The 24,928-nt window shown below is 42.6% G+C and overlaps 2 protein-coding genes across 14 annotated transcripts in view; one reads left to right on the top strand and one right to left on the bottom strand.

The window, feature by feature from the left end:
* ADAL (adenosine deaminase like) overlaps positions 1-24,519 on the top strand; it is a 29,827-nt gene extending 5,308 nt beyond the window's left edge. For 2 of the 4 annotated variants that reach the window (XM_031453215.2, XM_031453212.2), the window contains 7 exons: positions 1,800-1,887; positions 3,796-3,877; positions 5,686-5,812; positions 6,843-6,923; positions 8,786-8,924; positions 10,536-10,636; positions 11,167-12,539. In XM_031453215.2, coding sequence (XP_031309075.1) covers positions 1,800-1,887; positions 3,796-3,877; positions 5,686-5,812; positions 6,843-6,923; positions 8,786-8,924; positions 10,536-10,636; positions 11,167-11,361 — 813 coding nt within the window. In that variant the 3' untranslated portion in view covers positions 11,362-12,539. Of the gene's footprint in view, positions 1-1,799; positions 1,888-3,795; positions 3,878-5,685; positions 5,813-6,842; positions 6,924-8,785; positions 8,925-10,535; positions 10,637-11,166; positions 12,540-12,793; positions 16,235-24,417 lie in introns of those variants that run through there. The other 2 variants (XM_031453214.2, XM_031453213.2) reach the window with 2 other exon arrangements.
* ZSCAN29 (zinc finger and SCAN domain containing 29) lies at positions 2,937-24,926 on the bottom strand. Of its 10 annotated transcripts, none has more exons than XM_010994947.3 (6): positions 24,823-24,926; positions 23,491-23,925; positions 22,800-23,004; positions 20,103-20,795; positions 18,400-18,867; positions 13,205-16,378 (listed from the first exon to the last, which is right to left on the bottom strand). In XM_010994947.3, exons 2-6 carry the CDS (start codon positions 23,806-23,808, stop codon positions 15,510-15,512), a joined length of 2,553 nt encoding a protein of 850 aa, XP_010993249.2. In that variant the 5' UTR covers positions 23,809-23,925; positions 24,823-24,926; the 3' UTR covers positions 13,205-15,509. The 10 variants fall into 10 exon arrangements, with proteins under 10 accessions (XP_031309066.1, XP_010993249.2, XP_010993251.2 ...); XM_010994949.3 differs by having other exon boundaries at positions 24,852-24,904; XM_031453202.2 differs by lacking the exon at positions 24,823-24,926 and adding an exon at positions 24,464-24,552.
* Between the last annotated feature and the right edge of the window lie 2 nt (positions 24,927-24,928).

Below are 24,928 nucleotides of genomic sequence, written 5' to 3'. Positions count from 1 at the left end.
TGTGTGCAGAATTGACTATTTTGTCTGATTCCAGAGCCCATGTTCTTTCTCATTCAAGATGTGCAGTCTTGCCATCCTTGGATAAGCGCGAGCTTAACTGCTTGTGATGTACTCTTTGAAGAAGGAACTTGAGTAGACGTTCTCAGTCCAGAGCACAGGAGAGAAAAGCCCAAAGAGCCAAGAGTTGCCCTCAGTTCCTGTTGCTGCATGGAGCAGAAAGGGCTGACATCTGGCAGACATGGATGTGGACCATAGGGAAGTGTTCTTGGCCGTGGGGTAGAGATGATTCCACGGACCTTGCTGTGGCCTAGATAAACCTTCCTCCCATTGCTCTTAGCCTGTGCTTGCCAGCAACCTCCTGTTGTTCTGTTTGGTTTCACAGGTCCCTCCCCTCCAAAAAAGGGGGTGCCCTGGATAGTAGATAAGACCACTTCAGTCACCAAGAAATACTGTCACTTCTCACCCTCACTTCCACCCTCATTGTTAATGCAAACACATTACAAACAGGCTTCTACATTAGTCTCCTGTGAGCTGGGGTAGAGTGAGTTGGCCTCTCAGGGTCTGCTCAGTTCTGGAGCAATGATAAGATGCCAGTTCTTCACCCTGCAAAGACAAGGTCTCCACTCTCGTGGTGGCAGTGGCAGCAATGGAAAGTTCCTGGAACAGCAGTCCCCTGGGGTGTAGTGCCTGTGGTGATGGTGCAGAGGCCGCAGGGTTTGTGCTCAGTAGTAGAAGAGGCAGTGGTGTCTCACTTGGTCCTGGGGTACCAGATGATTTCGAATGCTTTTGTGTTGTCCTGAGCTGTGTCACCTCTGAGGCTGATTCTGCAGACCTCCTGATGAATCTGAGCCACCTGTTACATTCATGTTATAATAAATTCCTTTTTTGAGTTTAGTGTAAAGAAAAAAGATGAGGCCCAGACCTTGGACTGCAATGAATCCACCAAGGTGGTATCACCCAGTTAGGCACTGTCTGCACAACCAGCCAACCTTTGTTCCTTTGCCAGGATGCCCACATGCACGTGGTCAAAGCAGGTTGAGGTTAGGATACCGAGATCTGGAAGGACTAGCTAGGTCTGGTTGTCACAGCACCTCCATCCTGGTTCTTTTTTCTTCTAGATTTGATATATTTTAGGATTGATGGCAGTGAGGGGAAACGTGCCTTCAACCTTTAGATATTATTCATCTTGGTCATTTAGTAATTTCTGGATTGTTGAGTTTTGTAGTAAATTGAATACTGCTTTACTTAAATTTGTCATCCATTTTCTTTGCCCAAGAGGAATTTTCCTAAACACTTCTGGGGGAAATTGAGCCCTGCCTTAAGAAATTCTTGAAAAATTCAACTTATACCTAAATAACCTGAGTAAGAACCTTACGCCATGACTATAAATGGTGCATCAGTAGCACTGAATCGTTTTAGCTGCTCATTTCCGTATGTAACTACACACTCATAAATGGTTTTACTGGTTTTAGTTTTGCCTCATTTCTCTGTTTTATCAATCTGCTGTTCACTGGGAAATAGAGAAATGGTTAAAGGAGAGAAGAGAAATCAAAGGTGAGGTTGATGTGCATAGTTGGATTTAACGTGAGAATGAGGGGGGTGAGGGAAGCTGTTGGAAATGTGGTTTTGTCACAGCCTGCACTGAGTTTGTGACAAAGCAGGTCATCTTAACCCTTGGGACACTTCTAGTGCTCCTTGCAAATCAAATTTAGTGTGTGAAATAAAGCTTTAGCACTTGGCATTTTCATTGGGACCCGTATACTAACATTCAATATTGCATACATTGTCTTTATTATCAGGTCACAAAAGATGTCATTAAAGAATTTGCAGATGATGGTGTCCAGTACCTGGAACTAAGGAGCACCCCCAGAGGAGAAAATGCTACAGGTGGAATCTAATTGCTTCTTGGGAGATTTCTATCTTTTTTCTCTTATGCTTTGATCATCCATGTGTTTGCAAGTTGAGACTATGAAGTATGTACTTTTACATTGTTGTATAAGTAGGCTCAAGGGTCCAAATCTTCTGACATACGTTAATGATGTATGTTATTAATGAGTGAGTTATTTTTAACTTAAAAAATCAGGTCAGGTATTGTCTGTTGAAGGGAAATAAAAAGACCTGCAAAATTTTTATTTATTCTTATTTGTTTTTCTCACTCTGAGAAAAGAACACCTGTTCCTTATAGTTACATTGTCGTAAATAGACACTTGATTCTCGTTCCCACATCAAGGTACTTGTGACACAGTGCTACTGAGTGGATGCAGAATCATGTTTCATGACAGTCACTGAAATGAAGGTTATTCAGTCTCTTCTCAGGGACCCATGGTATCTATCATAGGCTAGGAGCAACCTGTGCTGTGATGAAACCTCTCTGGTTGGAGATGGGCGGACCTAGATGTGGTCTGCAGAAATTTCCTGGGACCCCCTTTCCTTAAGAGCAGCATCAGGAGATATTGTATGGTGTCAATGGGTCCCTCTTAGCACTTTGTGTTCAGATCATTTTGCATCCTGACATGTGTAGCCCAGTATCATTCAGGGGGTAAAATTTTTGAAACTACATATAGTAAAGTAAGTGCTGACATGGGACAAACAGAAGATTCTTTTTTCACATTTTTAAACTGCAGGGTCAGTTCCAGGTTACGCTGGTGAGGGTAGTAAAAGGGAAGGAGAGAAGGAAACTGCCAATCCTTAGAGACAGTTCAAATGGAGATTCAAAGGAAGATGTTAACCTAAGTCAGCAGCAATAGGGGAATAGTCAAATAAAGATTAATGGAACATTTGGCAACCATTAAAAATATTTGCAAAAGTGGGGAGGGTATATAGGTCAGTGGTAGAGTGCATGCCTGGCACGTATGAGGTCCTGATTCAGTCACCAGTACCTCCATTATAAATCAATCAAATTACTCCCCCGAAAGAATTTTCTAAAAAACTTTAAAAAATGTTGCAAAGACACTTTAATGACATAAAAGACATGCTCAGAACACAGTGTTAAATGAGTGAACAGGATACATATATACCTAGTAGCATCTCATCTATTCAAAACTATATATACATATACATACATACGTAAACACACACACACACACACACACTCTCACTCACTCTTAGAAAAACAGACATTGGTTATCTATGGTGAGATTACAGATTATTTTTATTTTCTATAATTTTCCATTTTTTTTTCTAGAGATTTTTCACTTAAAAGTAAGCATTTTATAATTGGGATATGAGAGTATTTTAGAGGAGATTGTTCTGGAGAGCTTTCTCAGGGCCCCACAGAAGGGGAGGACTTGAACACCCGAATTTGAAAGAACACCTCTAGTGCCCTGGGCAAGAAATACTGAGCCTGAGCAGGGCTGAAGGAAAAGGAACCCAAGAGGATTTTTTTCCTAGGCCAACAGGAGAACATTCTGCTAATAGAGAAAAAAAAATTTGGTATTTTTTTAAGGACAGGTCTTAGAAAAGGGATTTTGTAATTCTTGTTTTGTTAGAACAAGCATTTAAAATTTTCATACCAAGTTGTGAGAGACTTTTATGCCTGTTGAATTTGAGAATAATTTTAAACAGGCTTGTATTTTTATTTTATGCCTTTTTTTATTTCATTTTCCTAGTATTTCATTTTTTTTCAATTTTATTAAAGTACAGTTAGCATTTACAAAAATGTATCCATAACTCATCTTTAACCACACACTTGCCACACTTGAAGTGAAAATATAATTGTTCACATAGGGATGTTACTGCTGAAGGATGAAATAGTTGATGATCTCTTTACGAATATTTTCTTTGTTTTCTTTCCAGGAATGACTAAAAAGACTTATGTGGAATCTATACTTGAAGGTATAAAACAGTCCAAAGAAGAAAACATAGACATTGATGTTAGGTGAGAAGTCTTGTACCTTAATGGTCACCATTTAAAAAACTAGAATGTGAAAAATGTACTCTTTCGATCATGGGTATATTGGATTTTTATAAATCAACCAGTAACTGATTTTTATCTTATAACAGAAAAAAACAGTCAAGAACTCTGTCATTTAAAGTTAAGAATGCAATTCTGAATTTATTCGTGTGGCAGTAAAGCTCTGAGTCCTGTTGCTCTGGTGAAGGATGGCTTCCCATGACTCTTGAGCTAAAATCCAGACTTCTTATTGTGGCCTCCAGGGTCCCATGTGGCTGCCTTTCTTACTTCAACAGCTTCATCTGGACCACTTGTCACTTACCACGCACTGACCTGGCCTCTGTTCCTCAACTAGGCCAAGACTATCCCACCTCAGCACCTTTGTACTTTCTGTTACTTTTGCCGAGAACACACTTCCACCATATCCTTGTATGGCTGCCTTCTCATTATCCAGGTCTCAGTGTGGCTGTTGCTTCCTCAGAGGGGCCTTCCTGACCCCCTTATCTAAAATGCCTCCCCAAATCCTCTATTCACCCCCTTGATTTCCTTTACAGCACTCTTCTTAACAGGATCAGAAATTTTCTTGTTTTGTTTGTGTGTGCATACTCACCCACAAGACTGTAAATTCAGTGAGTACTGGAGTACTTAGCACAGAGCTGGCAGATAATCAGGGCTTAGTAAGTCCTTGAAGAAAGAAAGCTAACTGTATAGTTTCTGCCTATAATATCCCTCAAAATTAAGCCTAACCGGGCTAATACCCCAATAAAAAAAAACAAACAAAAGACAAGAAGAGAACTCAGAAAAGAAGACATACAAATGGCCAGTAAATGTATAGAAACTGTTTAACTTCACAAATCAGATAATTTAAAAAAGAAATATTATAATGCTATATCAATAGCCCCCCTCCCCCCATAAAAGGGTTATAACCAGTGTTTTTGAACTGATGGTGAGCATGTGTAATTAATAAAAACATCTCTAAAGAGCACTGTGTATTAAGATCTATAAAATAATTTTCCTCTGTGACCCAGTAATTCTTTCCTAGAAATGTATCCTAAAGAAATAGATTGATTAATGTTAAGATTCTTCATTATGTTATTTATAACAAAAAGTAGAAAACATCCTTAAATGTCCAGCAGTCAGAGGATAATTACATTATGTTATGTGCATACGATTTATATTGTTTTCTAACATTATTTAATGGCAGGGGAAATTGTTAACTGAAAAAGAAAAGACACTACATTTTATATATAGTTGATCTAAATTTTGAAAATAAATAAATGCTGGAGGGATTTCTTTATTTTGTAAATAAATAGATAAACTAATAAATGCTGGAGGAAAATTAACAAGGGTTCTCCAGGTATTAGATTCCTTGTAGAATTCCAGCGAATGTGTGAAGAATGAATTTGTATCAGCTACTGGATACATTTAGAATTAGAATAGTACCAATCTTGTAATCTTTAATGAAATAATGTATCTAAGCCCCCTAATGAAAGAGCCACCACCACCTATGAAACCCTTTTGCCCCAAAATTCAATCTGACCTGATTGATTAAGCCTCTAGATTAGATCCAGTTTCCAATTTATTTTGAACACCAGCTAGGTATTTGGTGCTGTTTAGGAATTTATGTCTCACTCACTCTGGTGGAAAAAGATGTCAGGTCAGTCAGGCCGGACTTTTCCCAGTAAGATGAATTCCGTGTAGCCTGCGTCTCTCTCCGCTCTCCTGCCATACTCAGGGTTGTCGTTTTCATCCACGCAGTACTCGTTTTCAGCTATGTTTTTCTTATATTAAAGGTATTTGATATCAATCGACAGAAGAGGTGGCCCTTCAGTAGCCAAGGAGACTGTTAAACTTGCTGAAGAGTTCTTCCTTTCTTCTGAGGATACAGTTCTTGGCCTCGACCTCAGTGGTGACCCTAACGTAAGTTATTTTTCCAAAATACATTTTCCTTCTAAAAGGTGGAGTCAAATTGTGGGGTAAAGATTGGCTTGGAGCATCCTTCCTTCTCCAGAGGTCCAGCAGACTCTCTGTGTGCGTGAAGCGCTCTTCTGCCCTGGATGACCAGAATGTCTGCACAGCTGCTCTCAATCAGGGTTCTATGAAAGAATTAAGCCTAAAAAAAAAAAAAATTGCATGACTTTGATTATTTTCTTCATTTTTCTGAAGGTGGTACACATTCTACATACATAAGAGAAAAGTTAACTCATTATATACAATCCCTGTCTAATGCTTAATTATGGTGAAGGCTTAATTATCTCACAGAACCCCCAGTTGAGAAAGGCTGGCCTAGAGCTTCTTGAAGGTCAGATTCAAACAGAGTGTCACACTGTTATCACAGTGTCAACTGTGGCACTACTGACATTTTGGGCCAAATAATTCTGTATATTATAAGGTTTAGCTGTAGCCCTGGCCTCTGTCCAATAGATACCAGCACCCTCCTAGTTGTGACAACTGAAAATGTTTGTAGACATTACCAGATGTCCCTTGGGGGAGCAGAATTGCCCCTGGTTGAAAACCATTGAATTAGAGAGTCCCAGGAAACTGGTTCTTAGGGCTTTGTCTAAACCTGGGCTGTTCTGGCCTTGTTTCATCTGCCCATTTGATAGAAGCTTTCTTTACTAATCATGCCGATTCCTGAATCAGATGAGTTCTGCTCCTTAGCAGTACTTGAATACATATCCTTCCAGAACTAAAGTTTGGTGACTGTTACGTCTAGCTTAGCTGATTGATCTCGAGTTCACTGAAACTTGATTTAAGATTCTTGAATGCAAAGGACTGTTCTTTGCCAGCTTTGAATTCCCTAATGTAGCACATTAGACAAAACGTGCAAATGAGTCAATCTGCCATTTTTTTCCTGCTATTATTTTATTCTTTTGTTTATTGAGGCAGAATACCCAGCTCTTCAGTTTGCCCAGACTCAAACAGCCTCATTTCAACTTTTATCTTCAAGGCAGGACAAACAAAAGACTTCTTGGAACCTCTTTTAGAAGCTAAAAAATCAGGTTTGAAGTTGGCATTGCATCTTTCAGAGGTAAATAAATATTGTAAAATTAGCCTGGAGAGGGTAGATTACAATGGAAAATAATTAATGGAAGATAGTAATCATTTATAAATGACTAAAAGTAAACCTGGCTTGGAAAAACATTTTTAGACGGAGAAAGTAGAAATATTTCTGTGTACATTATAATGATAAAGGCATGACTTGCTTTAGTCCCTCGTGTCACTGTTTTTATAGTTCCTGGGGTGGCTGTTGACTTGCACTACAGTTGTGTCCTTAAAACAGCTTAATGACATCTGTCTAGAGAAGATGCATTGACTTTCCATCAGCAGCCTTCTTACTGGCAAGCTGACACTGAGAAAAGCATGAGTTTGTCTCACTTGTCCTCACAGGGGAAGGGACCTGAATGTATCACATACGCTGCTGGCAAGAAAGGAAGGAGCTCCTCATCGTTTTATAAGGCTCAGCAGAGACAGATAATGCACAGGTCGTGGCTAAAGAACAGCCCCCTTCTGAATAAGCACATCCCTGTGAGGCAGACAAGGAACTCTCCTGCACGTTTCCCCATTTTACAGATAGATTTACTTTCTACCTCAGGACTTCTACCTATTTAATTATTTCTTTTCTTTTTTTTGACATGCAAGAAACGCTGTACAAAATTAATGTCTACAACTTGATGAACTTGGATTTGTTTCTTGAAAGCAGGAAAGGATACTTAGTCATACTTAGTCTGTTTACCTCGCATGGTTATTTTGAGTATTAGATGGGATCACGATTTAAAGACTGGGGAAAAATTGGAGCTTCTTGTCAATACTGGGTGTTTTTCACATCTACAAGCAGAGAGTCAGTAATCTAGTGGCAGAACTTAAAAATCTAGGATCCATGTTTCCACGCTCTGATCAAAAAGATCTTTCACGCAGAGGACACCCTCTAGTTGACCTGATGCCAGATTGAAGCCATTGGTCAGTATACTGGAACAGCCAGCGTGTGGCCAGTTGCTTCTGGTCTTTGTGTACAGCATCAGAACCTGCTCTTTACCTTGGCCTCTCTTGCTGTTCTTGTTTGACCCACTGGTTATAAAACATTTCATTTCAACATCTTATGGTCATTTGCCACTTAGGGTCTCTAGGAGGTGAAGGGCACAGCTAGACGTTTTCATGGTGGTTGTGGTTTGTACGTAGCGAGCCTTGTCAGGATAGAGCACAGGCGCACTGGAGGTGGATGGAGCCTGAGCCCGGAGTCAGGCAGAGCCAGGCCTCGCCCTCATGTCTCTCATTCACCAGCTCTATGAGCTTAGACAACTTTTCTTTTTAATGCTTCATATTTTTAACTATAAAAGTTATATCTATCCAAAGAAAATCCACGTGTAGAGAAGTAGTGTGAAGTAGAAGTAAAAAAATAAAAAATGGAAGGTCCCCTTCCCACTTTAGTTCTGCTTACCAGTTGCTCCTGTTAGTAGTTTTGTGTTTATATATTTTTTTTCCAGGCCTTTTTCTAATACATATGAATACATACACACAACACAGAACACAAGCATATAAAGTTGTAAGGTTTTGGTTTTGAAAATTACTTACTTTTTTTGAGTTTTGATTTCTTCATATTAATACTTTGATTCTTGTGAGGTTTAAAGGAGAATGTATGTGAAAGGGCACAAAATAGGTCCTTAGATATCATTTATTGACTCTATCGTTATTATCACTGAAATGGATCTAGAGGAACATTAGGAAATGAGTGGAAAGATAAAAGGCAAAGGAGAGAACTGTAAGGTGTGAGTCGCTTAGCTTCCCAGAATGTCCACATTACCTTCCAGAGGAACAGTCTCTGGCTATAGAAAAAAGTACTTTTAAGAACCATCAAAAGAGGATTTTTGATTCCCTCTTTCTCTTTTCTTTGAGATTCCAAACCAAAAAAAAGAAACCCAAGTACTCTTGGATCTGCTTCCGGATCGGATCGGGCATGGGACGTTTCTCAGCTCCTCTGAGGGAGGGTCCCTGGATCTGGTGGACTTCGTGAGGCAGCACCAGATACCACTCGGTAAGGCTCAAGGCTTCAAGTCCTCCAGACAACCCTCTGCCCCTTCCTCCCCGAGTCCCCAGGTTGCAGGCCATATGGAGAAAAGCACTGTTCTAAATATACAAATGTCACTTAGAAATTAACTGATGCTTTCTCAGCCTCACTTAAGTAACAGGAAGTCTTAGCTCCCGTTAGAATATAAGCTCCATGAGAGCAGGGCCCTTGTTGGTCTGGTTCACTGCCACCTTCCTCAGTTCCTGGAACTCTGTATTGTATTGAAGGAATAAGGGTCATCTGGTATTTTGAAATGCCTTTAACCAAACTAATATATGTTATGAAAGTGTGCGACATTTATTTAAAAATTAATACTTCTGCAAAATTCCTGTCATATTATTATGTGTCTGTTGACCATCACACCCTTGTTTGTCTACATGTGTATACCTGGAGCTATTTGTACTTCACAGCAGATACTCATGGAGTGCCTCCTCTGCTCCAGTCACTGTTCAGATTGCTGGGAATACAGCAGTAAACAAAACAGACAAGGTTTCTTTCTCAAGGAACTTAAGTTCTAGCATAGATAAGACGGCAAGCAAATACACATGAAAACGGTCAGTGTTAAATTCTTTGAGGAAGATTAAACAGGCCAATAGAATGGTAAGAGAACCACTTTCAGTTGGATGGTTGGAGAAGGGAACAGGGAAAGGTGCAGTTGGCTGCTTTTTACTAAATGATGAATTGGCTGAACTTAAGTATTTAACAGTTTGCAGTTAACACTTGTGTAGGTGTGTTGTCTAACCACTTATAGAGTTTTTCAGCAGTTCATAATGGGTGAGGTTTTTTTTCTTTTTATTAGGGAAATTTTTAAACATCCACAAAACTAGAGAATCTTAGAAACCACTTGGTGTGGTGGGGTTGGGTTAGCCATTGCTCAGCCTGAGTGGCCCGGTGTTGTGCCCTTCATGTGAGCAGACACCGTCCATCAGTCAGTGAAGTGTTTTAGTCTTGCTGGGGGAGCCCAGTACAGGGAGCGTTTCAAGGCAGGAGTTTGATCATCGTAGAAGTCATCCTTAAGAAGGACATACTTGCAGCAGGCAATGAATGGATGGTTATCTGAGTAAAGGAGTTTAGAGGTTTTCTTTGAAGCCGTGGAAGAAGTCTGTTTCTGCCCTTGGCTTTTTGTGTTACTGTAAACCCTTAGGCAGTGCTACTGTTTTCTTACCTTTATTTTAGCCTCCACTGTCAGACCAGGAAGAAGTGCAGCAGCCCTGCAAAGATTCCTTCTGCTCCCCTGTCACGCTGCTTCCCTGCCTTCTTCATGGAGACTGGCTTATCACACTCCTCTTTCCTCTCCATTGTGGGAAAAGAAAGGAGGAAGCACGTGGCTGTGAAGGGGATGTTAATTCCCTGCCTGGTACGGTTGCTACACATAAACTACAGCAAATATTTCCCACACAACTACACTAATTGGACTGCAAATTTTCACACGTAAGGAAAGGTCAATTTTGTAAAATAATGAACTACTGAAAATTAGCATAGTTTGGAAAGATTTCTCGTGTCTACTTGGTGAACATCGAATGAGTCTCCTAACCTGCTTTTAATAAGAGGCTTCTTCCTTTTCCCTCCTTCATCTAGAACTCTGTTTGACCTCAAACGTCAAAAGTCAGACAGTTCCGAGCTATGGCCGGCATCATTTTGGATTCTGGTACAGCGTTGCCCATCCTGCCGTGATCTGTGTAAGGTGTTCTCTGTGGGATATTTTGCTCCTTTGTAGTCCCTCAGTTGCCTTGGGTAGACATTCACTACCTAGCTGACCTCCTTGCATGCCTGGGGGTGATGCCCTAGTAGAGGAGTGACAGGGGATTGGGGCATGAGAGGCTGCAAAGGGCCAGCATGATTCTGGTTTGGCTCTGTGGGGGCAGGTCCTGGACAGTACCTGGGGGAACAACAGCAACAAAAACACTGGTGCCCAGCACCCATCCCTTGAGATCTGCTTTATTTGATCTGGGGTGTCCTGGGCACAGATGTTCCCTAGGTGATTTTAATATGCAGCCATGGTTGAGAGCCACTGCTCTGGTGTTTGCTTTTGTTTTTAAAAAGAATAACAAGCCTGTTTTGTTATAGATATGCATGGATACATTTATAGGCCCCCGTTTAGACTCTTAAAAGAAGCATGGTAAATAGGAAAATAAGACTCTATACAGAAGCTGTTTTTTAAAAAATCATTTCCTCATTCATTTTGAAATTTTCTTGCTTATGTTGACAGACTGATGATAAGGGTGTTTTTGCAACACACCTTTCTCAGGAGTACCAGCTGGCAGCTGAAACATTTAATTTGACCCAGTCTCAAGTGTGGGATCTGTCTTCTGAATCCATCAGCTACATCTTTGCTTCTGACAGCACCAAGTCTGAACTGAGGAAGAAGTGGAATCATCTGAAGCCCAGAGTGTTACATTTTTAAGCTGTAATAAGGTGAAGTACTTTCCAGTATGTATTGCAACCAGGATCTCTCCCTGCCGTTACCCACTTAGTAAACCACCCACCACTCCCTCCCTTGGAAGCACAGCAGCCAAGTGCCGTGGGCCCCGACACCAGCACCTTACTCATGGTGGGCGCCCGGTCAGTCAGTCTTAAGCTGACTAGCAGGCTCTGAGGTCTTCCATGGCTCACCTCCGTGCTGCTCGCTGGAAGGGACTTGAGTGTTGCTGCTCACTGAACTCCCCATTCCAGTGGTGATTTTGACTTAACAATCCCTCTCCATTAGTGGTCATAAAACTTCAAGAAAATCAAAGTAGTTTCTGATCAGAAAAGTTTTAAAATTACTAAATAACGTGAGGAGAGAGGGGAGAACAAAACCTTTAAGCTGATGACTGCTCTGTATTTGGTTGTGCTTACTTTAATCAGCTCCCTTCACTTAAGTATTCCCCACAACTGCTGACTCGAGGCCACACTGCATACCATGGATTTTTGTGAATCCCAGTAGCCAGGGTTAATCTCCTTTGGGTGACCTAGTGACAGAAAGCTGAGATCTGGCTTTGCCCTTCTCATGTTTAATCCCCTCGGAGTCGTGATTTTTTTTTTAAATGTCCCTATCTTACCTTTTCTTATTTTGACCATAATGAAACTATGCTGGCCAGACATTTCTTGGGCTCTAGGGTACTTTAGACTTCTATTTCCAGCCTTTAATTTGACTTCCAATTGTTCCAGATTTTTATTTCTGAAGGAGCCCATAGTGGATGTAGAAGGAATTTAAGCTCCTAAGTAAAGTATCTCCATATAACATCTGTTACTTTAAGTAATGTGGCAGAGGATACTAGGTAACATTTCATATGTCAAAACTTTTGAGACATGCATCTCACTGGATAATTATGAGTGTATAGAAGTAAAGTTTCATTTTAGATTTTGAATCGAATAATGGAGAGAAAACTGACCCATCATTAGGCTCATAGCTCATCTTCCCTCCACCATAAAAACAGTTCTCTATAGAGTTGATGTGACAGCCTCTATACTCAGATTACAGGGAAAGAGAAATGGCAGGTCTATATGTACATGCATGTATGTGTGTATATACGTGTGTGTATAATACTAAGTTCTATGGCATTGGCCACAGAGAATAAGTAATAAAGGGAAGAATGATAATATGGGGGAAATAAAGAAAAAGAAATAACAGTACTAGGGAAACAACTGATGAGAACAGATATGACTGTCCAGCTCCTGCTAATATATTCTTGCTGCTTCTGCTGCACTTGCCACCCAGTCTGTCCCCACAAAGATCTTTTGGGTATTAAAGGGAGCGGCACATAGGTCCTCTTGCTCCCCCAACACTGGGCCTGGTTTCTCTTTCTTGGAATGTTGGAAGACCATGTAGTATTTCTTGCTTCTTCCATCCTCAGGAGTCGCGGATAATGGTTCATGAACTAGTTTGAGATGAACCGGGTTCTCCCTGGCAAGAGTTTTGCCTTTGCCCTATTCCGTCCACACATTCTCTTCGTCTGGACATTGGCGGACTGGTCCTGGGTCTTTTAAAGTAAGACTCCTTCTCCATACCCAGTTATGACAGGTGATAAAGGTTTGTCCTAATGGATGTGGATACAGATACTATGGGAGGAATTTCATTCTAATTTCTCTTTTACCACATTCTAATTTGCTTCTCAGCCTAGGACATAAAGATTCAGACAGACATGCTTGGAGCAACCCCACAGAGAGCCAAAAAAGGCAGGTAAAGATTTATCTTTTCCTACCAGCAACACCTTAATCATAATTTTGCATATATATACATTTTAAAAACCTGAGGAAACACTGGGCACTTTATAAATACAATTTTTATTAACATGGTATCCCTGAGAGGCAGATGAAGGTGTAAACATTATTCTGCTTTATAGAAAGGGAAATGGAGGCAGGGTGACTTACACACAAGACATCTGGAACCAGAATTCACATCTGCTGATACCACAACCAGTGCTTTTTCAACAAGACTGTACATAGATACACTGAAGACAGGAATCTCTTATTTTTAAAAAACATAGCACATTTCCTAAACTGCCTCAGATCCTGAGGTGTTGCTTCATACTGGTGTTTCCTGCATCTTCCTGTCTGCTTAGGCAACATAACTGAGAATTCCTAAGAATTAGGAATTAGGAGATTCCATCAACACCAGAGTGCTACGTAGTCTCTCATCTATCACAGTAAGCTGTGAATTTGAGAATCTATCTCCCCACCTCTCAGTCCAGGCACAGGACTCTAACTACGTGTGAATATGAAACAGCTACTTAGCCCAGCCCTTAGCCATCTGCTCACAGTCCTCTTTCCTCTGACCTGCCCATCAAAGTATCTTTGCAAGATACCAGTTTCTGACTTTGGTCTCCCATAGCAGTCCCCTAAAGCTGCTCATTCTTCTTCCTGGGTGCCACCCAGTTGTCTCCTGGCATAGCACGGGCCCCAGTTTACTCTGGAGGATGGGAGCACCTCCTCGTGTGTCTCTGGCACTCGGTGCTTCAGCTGACCAGATCTCTCTGCCTCCTACAAAGCCTGTATTGTACCACCCCTTACATTTTGCACTGCTCCAACTTTTGTCTCACCTTCCTTACAATCTGTCCTTTGCCTTCTGCTCCATTGCGCCCCAGTTTTCCCATTTCTTACCCACTCAGCACTCAGTTTTGCAGTTAGTTTTGGGAAGTTCTTCCTGCTCTCATTTACCCAGTAACCTTCCCTCTGAACACTTCTACTTCATGAAGTCTTCCTGATGAAAGAAAATACCTCTCAAATTTTCACAAACTCTAATGCATTAGACCTTCACATTTATGCATAGTGTTACTACCTAGCTTTCTAGATTTCCCTAAAACTGTGGCAGCTATATATGTGCACTTAGTGTTTGTCCATGTCAGTGTCATGGACACTATCTTAGACTGTACGGATAAGGATGGAGTGTGTTTAACTTGTGCTGTACAGGCTCATCATAGTACTATGAACATACGGGCAGTTATTTCAATATGATTTGATTATAAAGGTCAGAATTACATTTGTGTTTGAAGAGCTGCTTTTAAAAATAGATGTACACAGTTGAATATGTGCGCACATGTGTGCAAGTATTGTCAACTCCACTGACCAAAGACAATCTGTCCTTGTTACCATTAGGGTAAAGAGTTGTTGGCACAAAGCGGTCTGTTTTCCCAATCCATGGGAATGTGGCAGGTGGATTCTGCTTATTGCAGGTTAGTATTGAGTGTCCACAGGGTGTGTAACACTAGGCCAGGTGTTTAGGGTGTGTGGAATATGGACAGTTCCCTCTTGGCAGCTTTAGCTGCTTTTCCTGTCACCACATTCATCTGGCTTGCTCTTTGGGCTTCTGGACCACAAGAGACAGATGAAATTCAGATGAGATGGAGCAGGAAAAAAATTTAAAAATCAAACTAGGTGCTATAAGTGCAGTATTATTCTATTCCAAAGCTTCTAGGGCTTGGAAGAAACTTAAGAAATCCAGGGTTCACACCTCAATACTTAGACAAGGTTTACATTGTTTCCCCATATAGCACACCTAGGTTCTTGACAAGATGATTCACAGGTCAGAACCAAGCTGGACATTAAACTCTCCTCCTTTAAGGTAAATGAAGAGTGTGCGTGACAGATCTGTCATTCTGAGTACAGGCTTAAGTGAGCAGGAAAAGTCATTCTTTTTTGCATTTCCATTACTGCACAAAGAGCTAGACCCATTCAATGAGAAGTCTCACAACTTCTCCCTGAAGTGCTGCTGTGATGGATTTTTCCAGTTGAGATGCAGCTGAATAACAGGATGAATAAAGAAGGCTGACATCAAACTCATAGGGCCTACTACTGTGTCCTCTCTATTAGGGGAACAACACAGGCACTGAGAGGGAAAGGTGTTACCTGTCAATTCAAACAAGGAGAGGGACTGAAATCTTTCATTCTTACGATGCTTTGGGAATTTGACTCCAGATCCAGGAGAAATAGGAACAAACAGTGGGGTAAATTTCAGGGTATTTCCTAAACTAGTAGGGCACAGATGAGGAGATGGATCTCACTGTTGGAAGACTTTTCCAAATGATTTTAGTGCATGTATTGAGGCTGTTTTCTTCATAGACCCTCAGGGGCTTATTTAAGTGCTGACTGTGACAGATATTTTTCTCGTGTGTGGATTTCTCGGTGCTTATTAAGAGCAGAGCTTTTACTGAAGCACTTGCCACAGTCATGACAGCCATAGGGTTTCTCTCCTGTGTGGGTTCTGTGATGTGCACGTAAGTCAGAACTCTTACTGAAGCTCTTTCCACAGTCAGGACACACGTGGGGTCTCTCTCCTGTGTGTATCCTCCGGTGTGCACTGAAATGAGAACTGTTATTGAAGCTTTTCCCACACTCTTCACACTGATAGGGCTTTTCTCCTGTGTGGGTTCTCTGGTGAATGATAAGGCTTGAGCTCTGATTGAAGCGCTTTCCGCACTCACCACATTGATATGGCTTCTCTCCCGTATGGATTCTCCTATGGGTGATGAAATTGGAACTGTCACGGAAACTTTTCCCACAGTCAAGACACTTATAAGGTTTCTCTCCAGTGTGGATTCTCTGGTGTCTAATGAGGCGTGCACTACGACTGAAGCTTTTCCCACAATCAGCACATTTATACGGATTTTCCACTTGTTGGGATAGCGGATGCATGAGGTGGGTGTTTGGACCAAAGCTTTTGCCATATCTGAGATATTTATAGGGTCTCTCTCCCAAGTACGGTCTCTGATGACTTAAAACTTTACCTAAACTCTTCTCTGGGAACGTCGCTTTTCCTTTTCTTTCCCCTGGGGTCTTTTCCCACTGTCTTCCTGATCTACATTCACTCTCACTGCCTTTACCCTGATTAAGATGCCGGGAGATTTTCCTTTCCGACCTTGCAAGTAATGTCTTATGTAGTTGTACTTCCTCAGAAATATCCCGTTTTAGATTCTCTTCATTTTCAAATCCAGCCTCAAAACCTGACATAAGAATAGAATTTTAAAAGTTATCCATGTCCTCAAATACTATGTGCCAGGGTTAAGTGAGTATCACATTAAATGATCAAAGATAAAAATTAGGGCACTCTAAATCCCAAATAATTACCATCTATTAAAATTCCAATGTTTACTTCTCTACTTGTAACCTGTCACATGCTTCTCATTTATGTAGGGGCTGGTTAATATGTTCTTTTAACTCTCCCAGGATACCTGGGATCTTCAGAAAATCCTCTCAGTAAAACAAGAAAAACCTACCAGATCTGAGATGATTATCACCATGTTTATGCAGGAAAAACACCTTCTGATGCTGTACCTTTGCTTCATCTCAGGCCTATCATGGTATCTCGTTCATGTTCATGGTATCTAGTTCACGGTATCAGTAACTAAATGGAGTAGAAGGGAATGCCCAGGAAAACTCTAGGAAACTTCTATATCAAAAAAGAGCTACATAAGTCCTGTTCCCCTCATATTCCAAAGTATATTGAGAGTGAAAACAGAATAAAAAAATACTTGGTGTCTTTCAAAGAACAAAAGGCCCTCTCAGAGAGAAACTCTGCTAGGAAGTGTCTCTCTAAAACATTCTCTTTATCTGTGAAAAAATAATCACTAGATATTCCAAAAGTACTACTTTAATGCCCCGGCTAAGCTTTAATTATTCTAGGCTTCTGGGCCTAGGCTATGAGAATTTGCAGTTACTTGCATATTTTCAGTTTGCAAATTTAGTTTGATTTTGCAGAATTTTCAGATGAACTCTGGATCCCAAATTCCCTGGACTAAATCTGAGAACAAAAGAATGCTGTGACAACCTGTATGTGTACTCCTTAAAGCAACAGTTCTACCCAGAAGCCCAGTCTTAGGAGATGCCCCATGAAACAGAGGTTCATTAGATTAAATGAGACTTCAGAACCTTAAATATGCAAATATAAATTATGTGCCTCCAAGAGGGATATTTAGCATTTCCTAAACCTAGAAGCCATTTTTTAGTGGAACATATTAGTAGCTCCGTGGAATCGATGTTCCATGGAGCACACTTGAAGAATGCTGATCTAAAGAACTGTTGGAAAAGAAAACTTATTTAGTTACTGCCCAAGCACTGTGCTGAGTGCTTCACCATGATACCTCATTTATATCAATATTATGAGATCAGTCTTAATATATAAACAAACTTATGGGGTTAAGTAACTTGCTCTAAGGTACTCAGCCAGTAAACAACCTAGTCCAGATTCACATACATACATATATATGACTCCAAAATCAGAATAATTCTTCCCACAAGGTGGGAAGCCATAGTGAAGTCTTTTTTTTTTCCCTTACACAGTAAGATTTAAAGGGTCAGTTCCCTCAGAAATCTCAGAATTTTGCATAAGTATGTCTGAAAACAGAGGTTATCAGGTTTTCATATATGTGAATAAACCAGGCATAAAGCTAGTATACAAGCTGAAACTAGAAGAAAAAACATAAATGAGGAGAAACTTTAAAAATCAGCCTCATGGAGGGGAGGGTATAGCTCAGTGGTAGAGCGCACACATAGCATGTACATCCTGGGTTCAATCTCCAGTACCTCCATTAAAAATAAGTAAACAATAAGTTAACCTAATTACCTCACCCCCTGCCAAGGAAAAAAAAAACAACCAAACAAAAAATCAACTTCATCCTACTCTGCGTCCATGACAAGCTACTTGGGAGATGTCAGCTTTCAGATTCCCTGCTGGGTAAACTGCCGAATAACCTAGCAGCTCACATGCAGGTGACAGCAAATTTACAAAGTCTGCAACCATCTCAGACTGATGCTGTCGTGTGAGGAGGCAAGTCAGTGAGCAGGTGGTATAAACCAGTGCTTTAACAGACAGGAAACATGGAGAAGAGAGAAGGTGGTCACAAGAAGAATCCATGACTGCTGTGTACAGAGGCCAGTCCTCCTGGTCTTCAATCTGATGATTTTTCTCCTAAATCCCACTGCCTTCCCTTTGCTATTCATGCCTTAAGAAGTAAAAGGATCTTACCACTGGGGCTCTGAAATAAGACTGGAGCACGGGTCATAGCCTCCGGGGGTACCTCAGTATCCTCTTCATCATCTTCAGAATCTTCTTCTGTGGCCTCCTCGTCTGCCTCCTCAGCTTGCTTCTCAGCTTCGGCCTCACTGGTCTCCTGGATGGGGTGTGAGGCTGTCTCTTCCTGGCCATCACTGGACGGGGCAGCAGCCCGGGCACTCACCAAAGCATCCATCTCTTCAAAGAAGGGGCAGGTCTCTGGTGCTTGGCCATTCTTGACTTTTCGATAGCTGGTCTGGAGGCTTTTAAACTTGGTCCGACACTGCTCTGGTGTCCTCAGGAAGCCATATTCCCATAACCGCTCAGCCACTGCTCCATACAGCTGGCTGTTGCGGTGACAGTTCCGGAGGGCTTCGTAAAACTGAGTCTCACTGAGAATTGCAAGGTAAGTCTTTGTCTCTTCGTAGCCCCAGTGTACACCTGCCACCAGAAGAGAAATTTCAGCACCACTTCAGCCAGGGCTTTACAGACTCAACTCCTTAGTCCTAACATCTGCATCTTGAAAGATCACCTAAGCCAGGGCTCCCAGATGGAAAAGTAAAAATACCTCGTTTCCAAAATCTACACAAACTCTTAGAATGCTTTGCTCTCTTACAATGAGAGCCAGCTGGAGGTTACATTGCTTCCACTACCCCCCACTCGCTGCAAGTAAAGAAGTGGAAAGAATCAAGACAGAAAAAGCAGTGGAAAAAGACAAAAAGAACAAAGATCATGAAAATAACAGCAGCTAGCACATGTGCCACGTTTGTGATTTACCTAAACTTATTCCAGTTGACAAAAAGAGAAAAAGAATAGAGAAAAGTGAAAGTTAAAAGTGCAAGACAGGAAGACCAGATGACCAGGACAGAACAAAAGTAACAGCACACATGTAATAAGAAAAAAAATGGAAGAAACAGATCACTGTTCTCAGAGGACCTGCAACTTTGAGTAGTTCTGCTGCCCTGCCCCATTTTATATTGGATACAAACTGAAATGGTCAGACAGCTGATTAGTGGTCAGGACTAGGAACAAAGCCTCCTGATTCATACTTCTTCCCATCAAAACAAATAACATCAACAATAATATTTAAAAGTTATTCCATGGGCAAATCATATTTCAGCGTAGAGTGTTATACAGGATTTCCTGCTCTAAGACTTCTTAGTACCATTAAAATGCCAGTGTGTGTTGCGAGTCTCAGAGGAAACTCACAGAATGCTTACTCAACTTTGGGTGGTCCCTCACTATGCTATTCTAAGTAAAAATTAATACATAATAAACTTACTTTGAGTTCGGAGGAGAAAAGATAAAACACCAGTTCACATAAGGTGCTCCATAAATATTCTCCTTAAAGATAATACAGTGCCAAGTTTTTCTTAGCCTTCAGTGAGTTTATAATCACTAAAAAATATTTTAGAGAAATAAATGGAAGGAGTGATAATCGTTTTCAGGACTCTCTTGAATTTCCTGGGTGTATTTCTCTAAAATATCTAAAATTATTCCCCACTTACTAGCTCACTGATTTTCATACACGAGAGTGAAATACACATAGAACTGAGAAGTGCTTCTCTTCTCTATTTAAGTGACAAAGCTGGTGGGTGACATGCTTCCTGACTCCACATCCAGTCTCATTAATTCCTCAGTCTAATCCTAAAACCCCAAGAAGAAAAGCTTCTTACCACTTGGGCTTCGGAAGAGGACAGGTGTGGTGGAGTTACTGGGGTCCTGAGGGGTGGCCTCCTGGCCCACTTCGTCACTGTCAGACTCTTCAGCCAGGGCCTCTTCCCCTTCCTCGTGCTGCCAGCCCTCCTGCTCCAGCTCCTCAGGCTCAGCTTCGCTGCCCACCAGTCCAGAGCGAGGGGCTGTCTCCTCCACATCGTTACTGGGCAGGGCAATGACTTGGGCACTCATCAGAGCTTCCATCTCTTCAAAGAAGGGGCAGGTCTCAGGTGGGTGGCCACTCTTGACTTTCCGATAGCTCTTCTGGAGACCTTTGAACTTGGTCCGACACTGCTCCAGGGTCCGGAGGAAGCCATACTCCCGGAGCCGCTCAGCTACAGCCCCGTACACTTGGCTGTTTCGATGACAGTTTCGGAGAGCCTCATAAAACTCAGTCTGACTGAGAATTGCGAGGAGAGTCCTGGTCTCTTCATAGCCCCAGTGCACACCTGCCACCTTCTCGTCCTCAAAGCCCCAGTGATCCTGTTCCACCCAGCTTCTCTCTCTCCTGGATGGTAACAGATCAGCGTGCATTCGTCTGCCTCCTGTGTGACTGCCTCCTGGGAGTTCCTTCTCCTTTGAGCCCAGATCTGGGATCCGTGCCTCCCCTTGCTCCAATTTGGAGACCACACGGGCTTTAGGATGTGGAAATCCTGCTTGCAGGGAAGCAAACAAAAAATATCATACTTTTGACTCATCATAAAAAACACCTCTGAGTTCAGACCTGCCTTTTTTAGCCAAGAGGGATAAAGAAAATGTCTAAGAATATGTTTTCAGAAAGTTCAATGGGTAGAAGAAAGTGGGAAAATACATGAAACCTCGAAAAATGAGAACTATTTTATTTTCCAGAGCAGGCTGACAAGAGAGGAAAGTTCTGTCATGTGTTCGGAGCAGATAATTCTGTTGCAAGTTGCTCCCTAGCCCTCCTGATCACTTGTAGGCAGGTCCTAGCACGGCTGGAAACAGTCACCTCCTGTCTCCTACAGCGCTGACCCTTGAATAACGTGGGGGTTAATCTGAGTATAACTTACGGTAGGCCCTCCACCTACCACAGCCACAGTTCCTCCATATCTGCAGATTTAACCAGCCACAGTACTGTCGTAATTTCTAATGAAGGGTATCTGTGTATATTGGACCCAGGACATTCAAACTCACGTTGTTCAAGAGTCAACTGTAGTTCTCCACGTGGGGCTAGAGAATTAAACTCAGAGTGATTTCAAGGGGGAGACTATCTGCAGCTCATCCATTTCCTTCACACTCAGTCACCAAATTCTAAAGGTTTTCCCTTCATATATCTATCCCTTCTGCCACCATCCGAGTCTAGCCCTCTTCTCAGACCCGGAGAACTGCAGCAGTCACGGTCCTCCCAACCTCCAGGCTCCTGCTTCCTGAGCTCACATGCTGTATGTACTGCTGAACCTTAACCTGAGCGCCCACCACACACAGCCCACTCATAGAGACCCAACTCCAGAACACAGCACACGTTTATTCACCCCTCTGTGCCTTGCCTTTAACTCCCTCCCTTCTATCCAAATTTAACCATCCTTCAAGAGCTGCATTTGCTCATGTCCCTGTAAAGCCTTCCCTACAGCCCTCCGTTGTCTCCCACTCTGCCAAACCCCTGCTGTACTCACATAACTGTGACAAGTCATTATCTGTCATTGTTTCGATACAGTTTAGTTCAGCATATATTTATGTTCTCAATCATACTGTAGGCTCTTCTGAGAACCTTTTATTATTACTGAGCACTCCTGCAAAGTGTCAAGCACATGGTAGGTGTTCAAAAGCTGATTAATTGTGCAAGTCTGTCTGTGGGGTTGAGGGATGGCATCAGGATGACTAAACAGAGACCACTACCAGACTGCTGGAGAAGGCTGGCACGTTGGAAGATAAGATCAGAATTCAAAACAACCTCAATGAGTTAAAGAAGTGATCAAAGGAAAAAAAAACACACAAAATGGAGTTCAGCAGAGTACAAAGAAGAAAAACAAGTTCTACAGAATCAAGTAGAATAAGCAGCACTAGGCACAAAGACAATGGGGAAAGCACTAAGAGTCCTGGGAGTAATGAGTGAACAACAATCATCAAATAATTAGTTGAGCTATACTGAAAGAAAGTGTAGTGAAATTCTGAAGTAAAATTCTTTCTCTGCCTCTACCTACCAGACCTTCACTGGAATGATATATGTAATTTAATTCCCCACAATTAACATGCTATTCAGAAAACTTCTAAGGTTCCAAGGGACAGTAACAAAACCTAGTATGTCTGAAGAATGGAGCTTCTGGGGAAAAGCCTAAAGAAACAAATACAGTTTAATATGCAGAAGGAAAATGACTAAAAGGAAGATGTGTCTTCAAGTACAGAGAAGTTTTCATCTAGAAAATTCTGATCTAGTGTCATCATTACGAGGAGGAAAGAAAATAATTCCAAGTTCTGGTAAAAACTAGGGGGCCATCCTCTGGCCGACTTATCAAGAGAGGAAATGTAAGAATTCTTATTGCAGCAAAGAGCTAAACTCCATGCCTTCAAGAGGTCCCCCAAAACTGCATACTCTACAATTCCACTCATTCCTGAAATCCCTTTCCCACTCACTACTCCCAACCCTACTTCCCAACTTAGAATGGCATCCTGTCTTCCCATATGAATCTACTCCTCACCGCTCCTTTGAAAAGGTCTGAGCTTCTCCTTTGGGTTCATCTGCTCCTGTGGTCCCAGGTCTGGGCTTCTTGCCCTCTCTTTCTTGGGTACACCCCTGGGCTGGGGTTCCACTGACTCCTGCCGAACACTTAATAACTCTCGTGATGATTTCAGGGGTGTCATCTTCTCCAAGCGCACTTCCTGCCCCTTCACAGAGACTGTGACCTAGAAACAACCCCCATGAATTGTCACTGCAAGGTCATAATTAGGGGTATTCCCAGAGGAGATTATTTAATACCCCAAAAGAGATCATCCTTTTGGGACATGGCTAGGGCTGGGGCGGAGGGTGGGGGTAGTTAATACCAAACAATGGTCTTTCTTATTCCATTAGCTTAGAGCAGCTGGAATGCCAGAAGAAAAAGATTAAAACAGTAAATCCAACTACAGGCTATAAAATAGTTTCCCTTTCTTCCCTATTAAGTAAAAAACTATGAAACTAGGAATAACTCAATTATGACATGGTGGCAAAGGTACACCCAGACAGCATCTCCCAATAAGGTCTATCTGAAAAAGTTAGCTGTTAAAGGACTAGAAGTATAAGCATCACCAAGGGAGACTGTGCCCCTCTTTAAACCTGACTATCCTTTAATTTGGCCTTTTATCTTGCCCCTTCCCAGTCACAACGCTTCTGAATTCCCCCTCCCTGCTCACCGAACGTCCAGGTCTTCCAGGCTCTCTTTCTAAATCTTCCACCAGAGCCACTGCCTCCTCTCCACTTTCTGGACATTGTTTTTGTACCCAATTCTGGATCTCCCCAGGTAAGACGATCAGGAACTGCTCTAACACCAACAATTCTACAATCTGCTCCTTGGTGCGCACCTCCGGCCTTAGCCACCGACAGCAAAGTTCCCAGAGTTGGCTGAAAGCCTCCCGAGGCCCAGCTACCTCCTGGTAATGAAATCTCCTGAAGCGCTGTCGGAAGGTCTCAGAGTTAGTGCCATTCCCTCTCAGGGTGGGTTTGGCCATCATTCACAGCAGAAAGCAGCTTCCCTCCACTTATGGGTCTAGGTTCCAGGGCTTACACTATCTTCCCATGTCCTTGGAGAATCACCTGCAGATGAGTCTCTCTCTGTAAGAAGTGTCCTCCTAGGGCAGAGAGAGATGGCACTATCAGAAGGAATACACTCATATGTCTAAAGTCTTGCTAGAGCTGGCCTCGCTTCCCATATGCTCCGCGAGGCCATCTGAGGTGGCACCAACTTCAGGACAGCAAGCCAAAACGGAGCATAAAGGTGACAGACCTGCATTTCTGGGCGACTTCCAGGGCAGTCCGGTGAAGTAGCTGAGGATAGTAAAGTACTGTCTGCAACTTGCCACCCCCCCCCCAAATCTGACCCATTTAGGTCCCCTGACCAGTGTTGCACAGTGAGTTCGAACCATATGGGAGACCTGGAGCTCGACAGTTCTAAAGGAATGTCACCATCCTGCTGAAGGCAATAAAAAGCCTCTGTCCAGGGGTCGCAGCTGATCTCCGTCAGTACCTCCGCATCCGCCCCGCCCCCTCAGACTCCACCACTACCATTCCCACCCCAAACAAAAATCAAGTACTGAATATTGGGTCTTTGTTTTCCCTCACAGCATAAGTAACCGCTCAGCAAATATCCGGGAACTACTGATGGGAAACCTGGCGCACTGGAGAAGTTGGTTTTGGCTCCTGAATCGAGGGCCAGGTGGGCTCGGGGAGAGTTACACTAGGTTGGTGGCGAGGGGGAGTCCGAGGGGGCAGTAGTCATGGGTCTCCTGAAGACGAACTCGGGTGCTAGCCAGGCGCTCCCAGCGTTGCAGGGTTCGCGGGCCCGGTGCTCAGCTCAGGGAACGGCGGGTGCGGGGTTCCGGCCTCTTTGTCTTCGCTCCCTCCGGCCAGGTCACTCTCGGAGCCGTTGTGAGTCCCTCCAGAGGCCTCCCACCGGGCTAAGGCGCCCTGAAAGCACCCTCCAGCCCACCCCTGGGAGCTTCTCCCTCTCGGGCTGTCCCTCAACCCACTCGCATCTCTGTCTCCGGGCCAGCCTCACCCACTCGGGGTCTGGCTCCAGCCGGGTCTCTTCAGCCTCCTAGTCCAGCTCCCAAACCGGAAGTCCGAGCGGGCGAC

Source organism: Camelus dromedarius, chromosome 5 (assembly GCF_036321535.1).
Source record: "Camelus dromedarius isolate mCamDro1 chromosome 5, mCamDro1.pat, whole genome shotgun sequence".
In the NCBI taxonomy this organism is placed as follows: domain Eukaryota; kingdom Metazoa; phylum Chordata; class Mammalia; order Artiodactyla; family Camelidae; genus Camelus; species Camelus dromedarius.
This window is presented reverse-complemented; position numbering and strand designations above follow the sequence as displayed.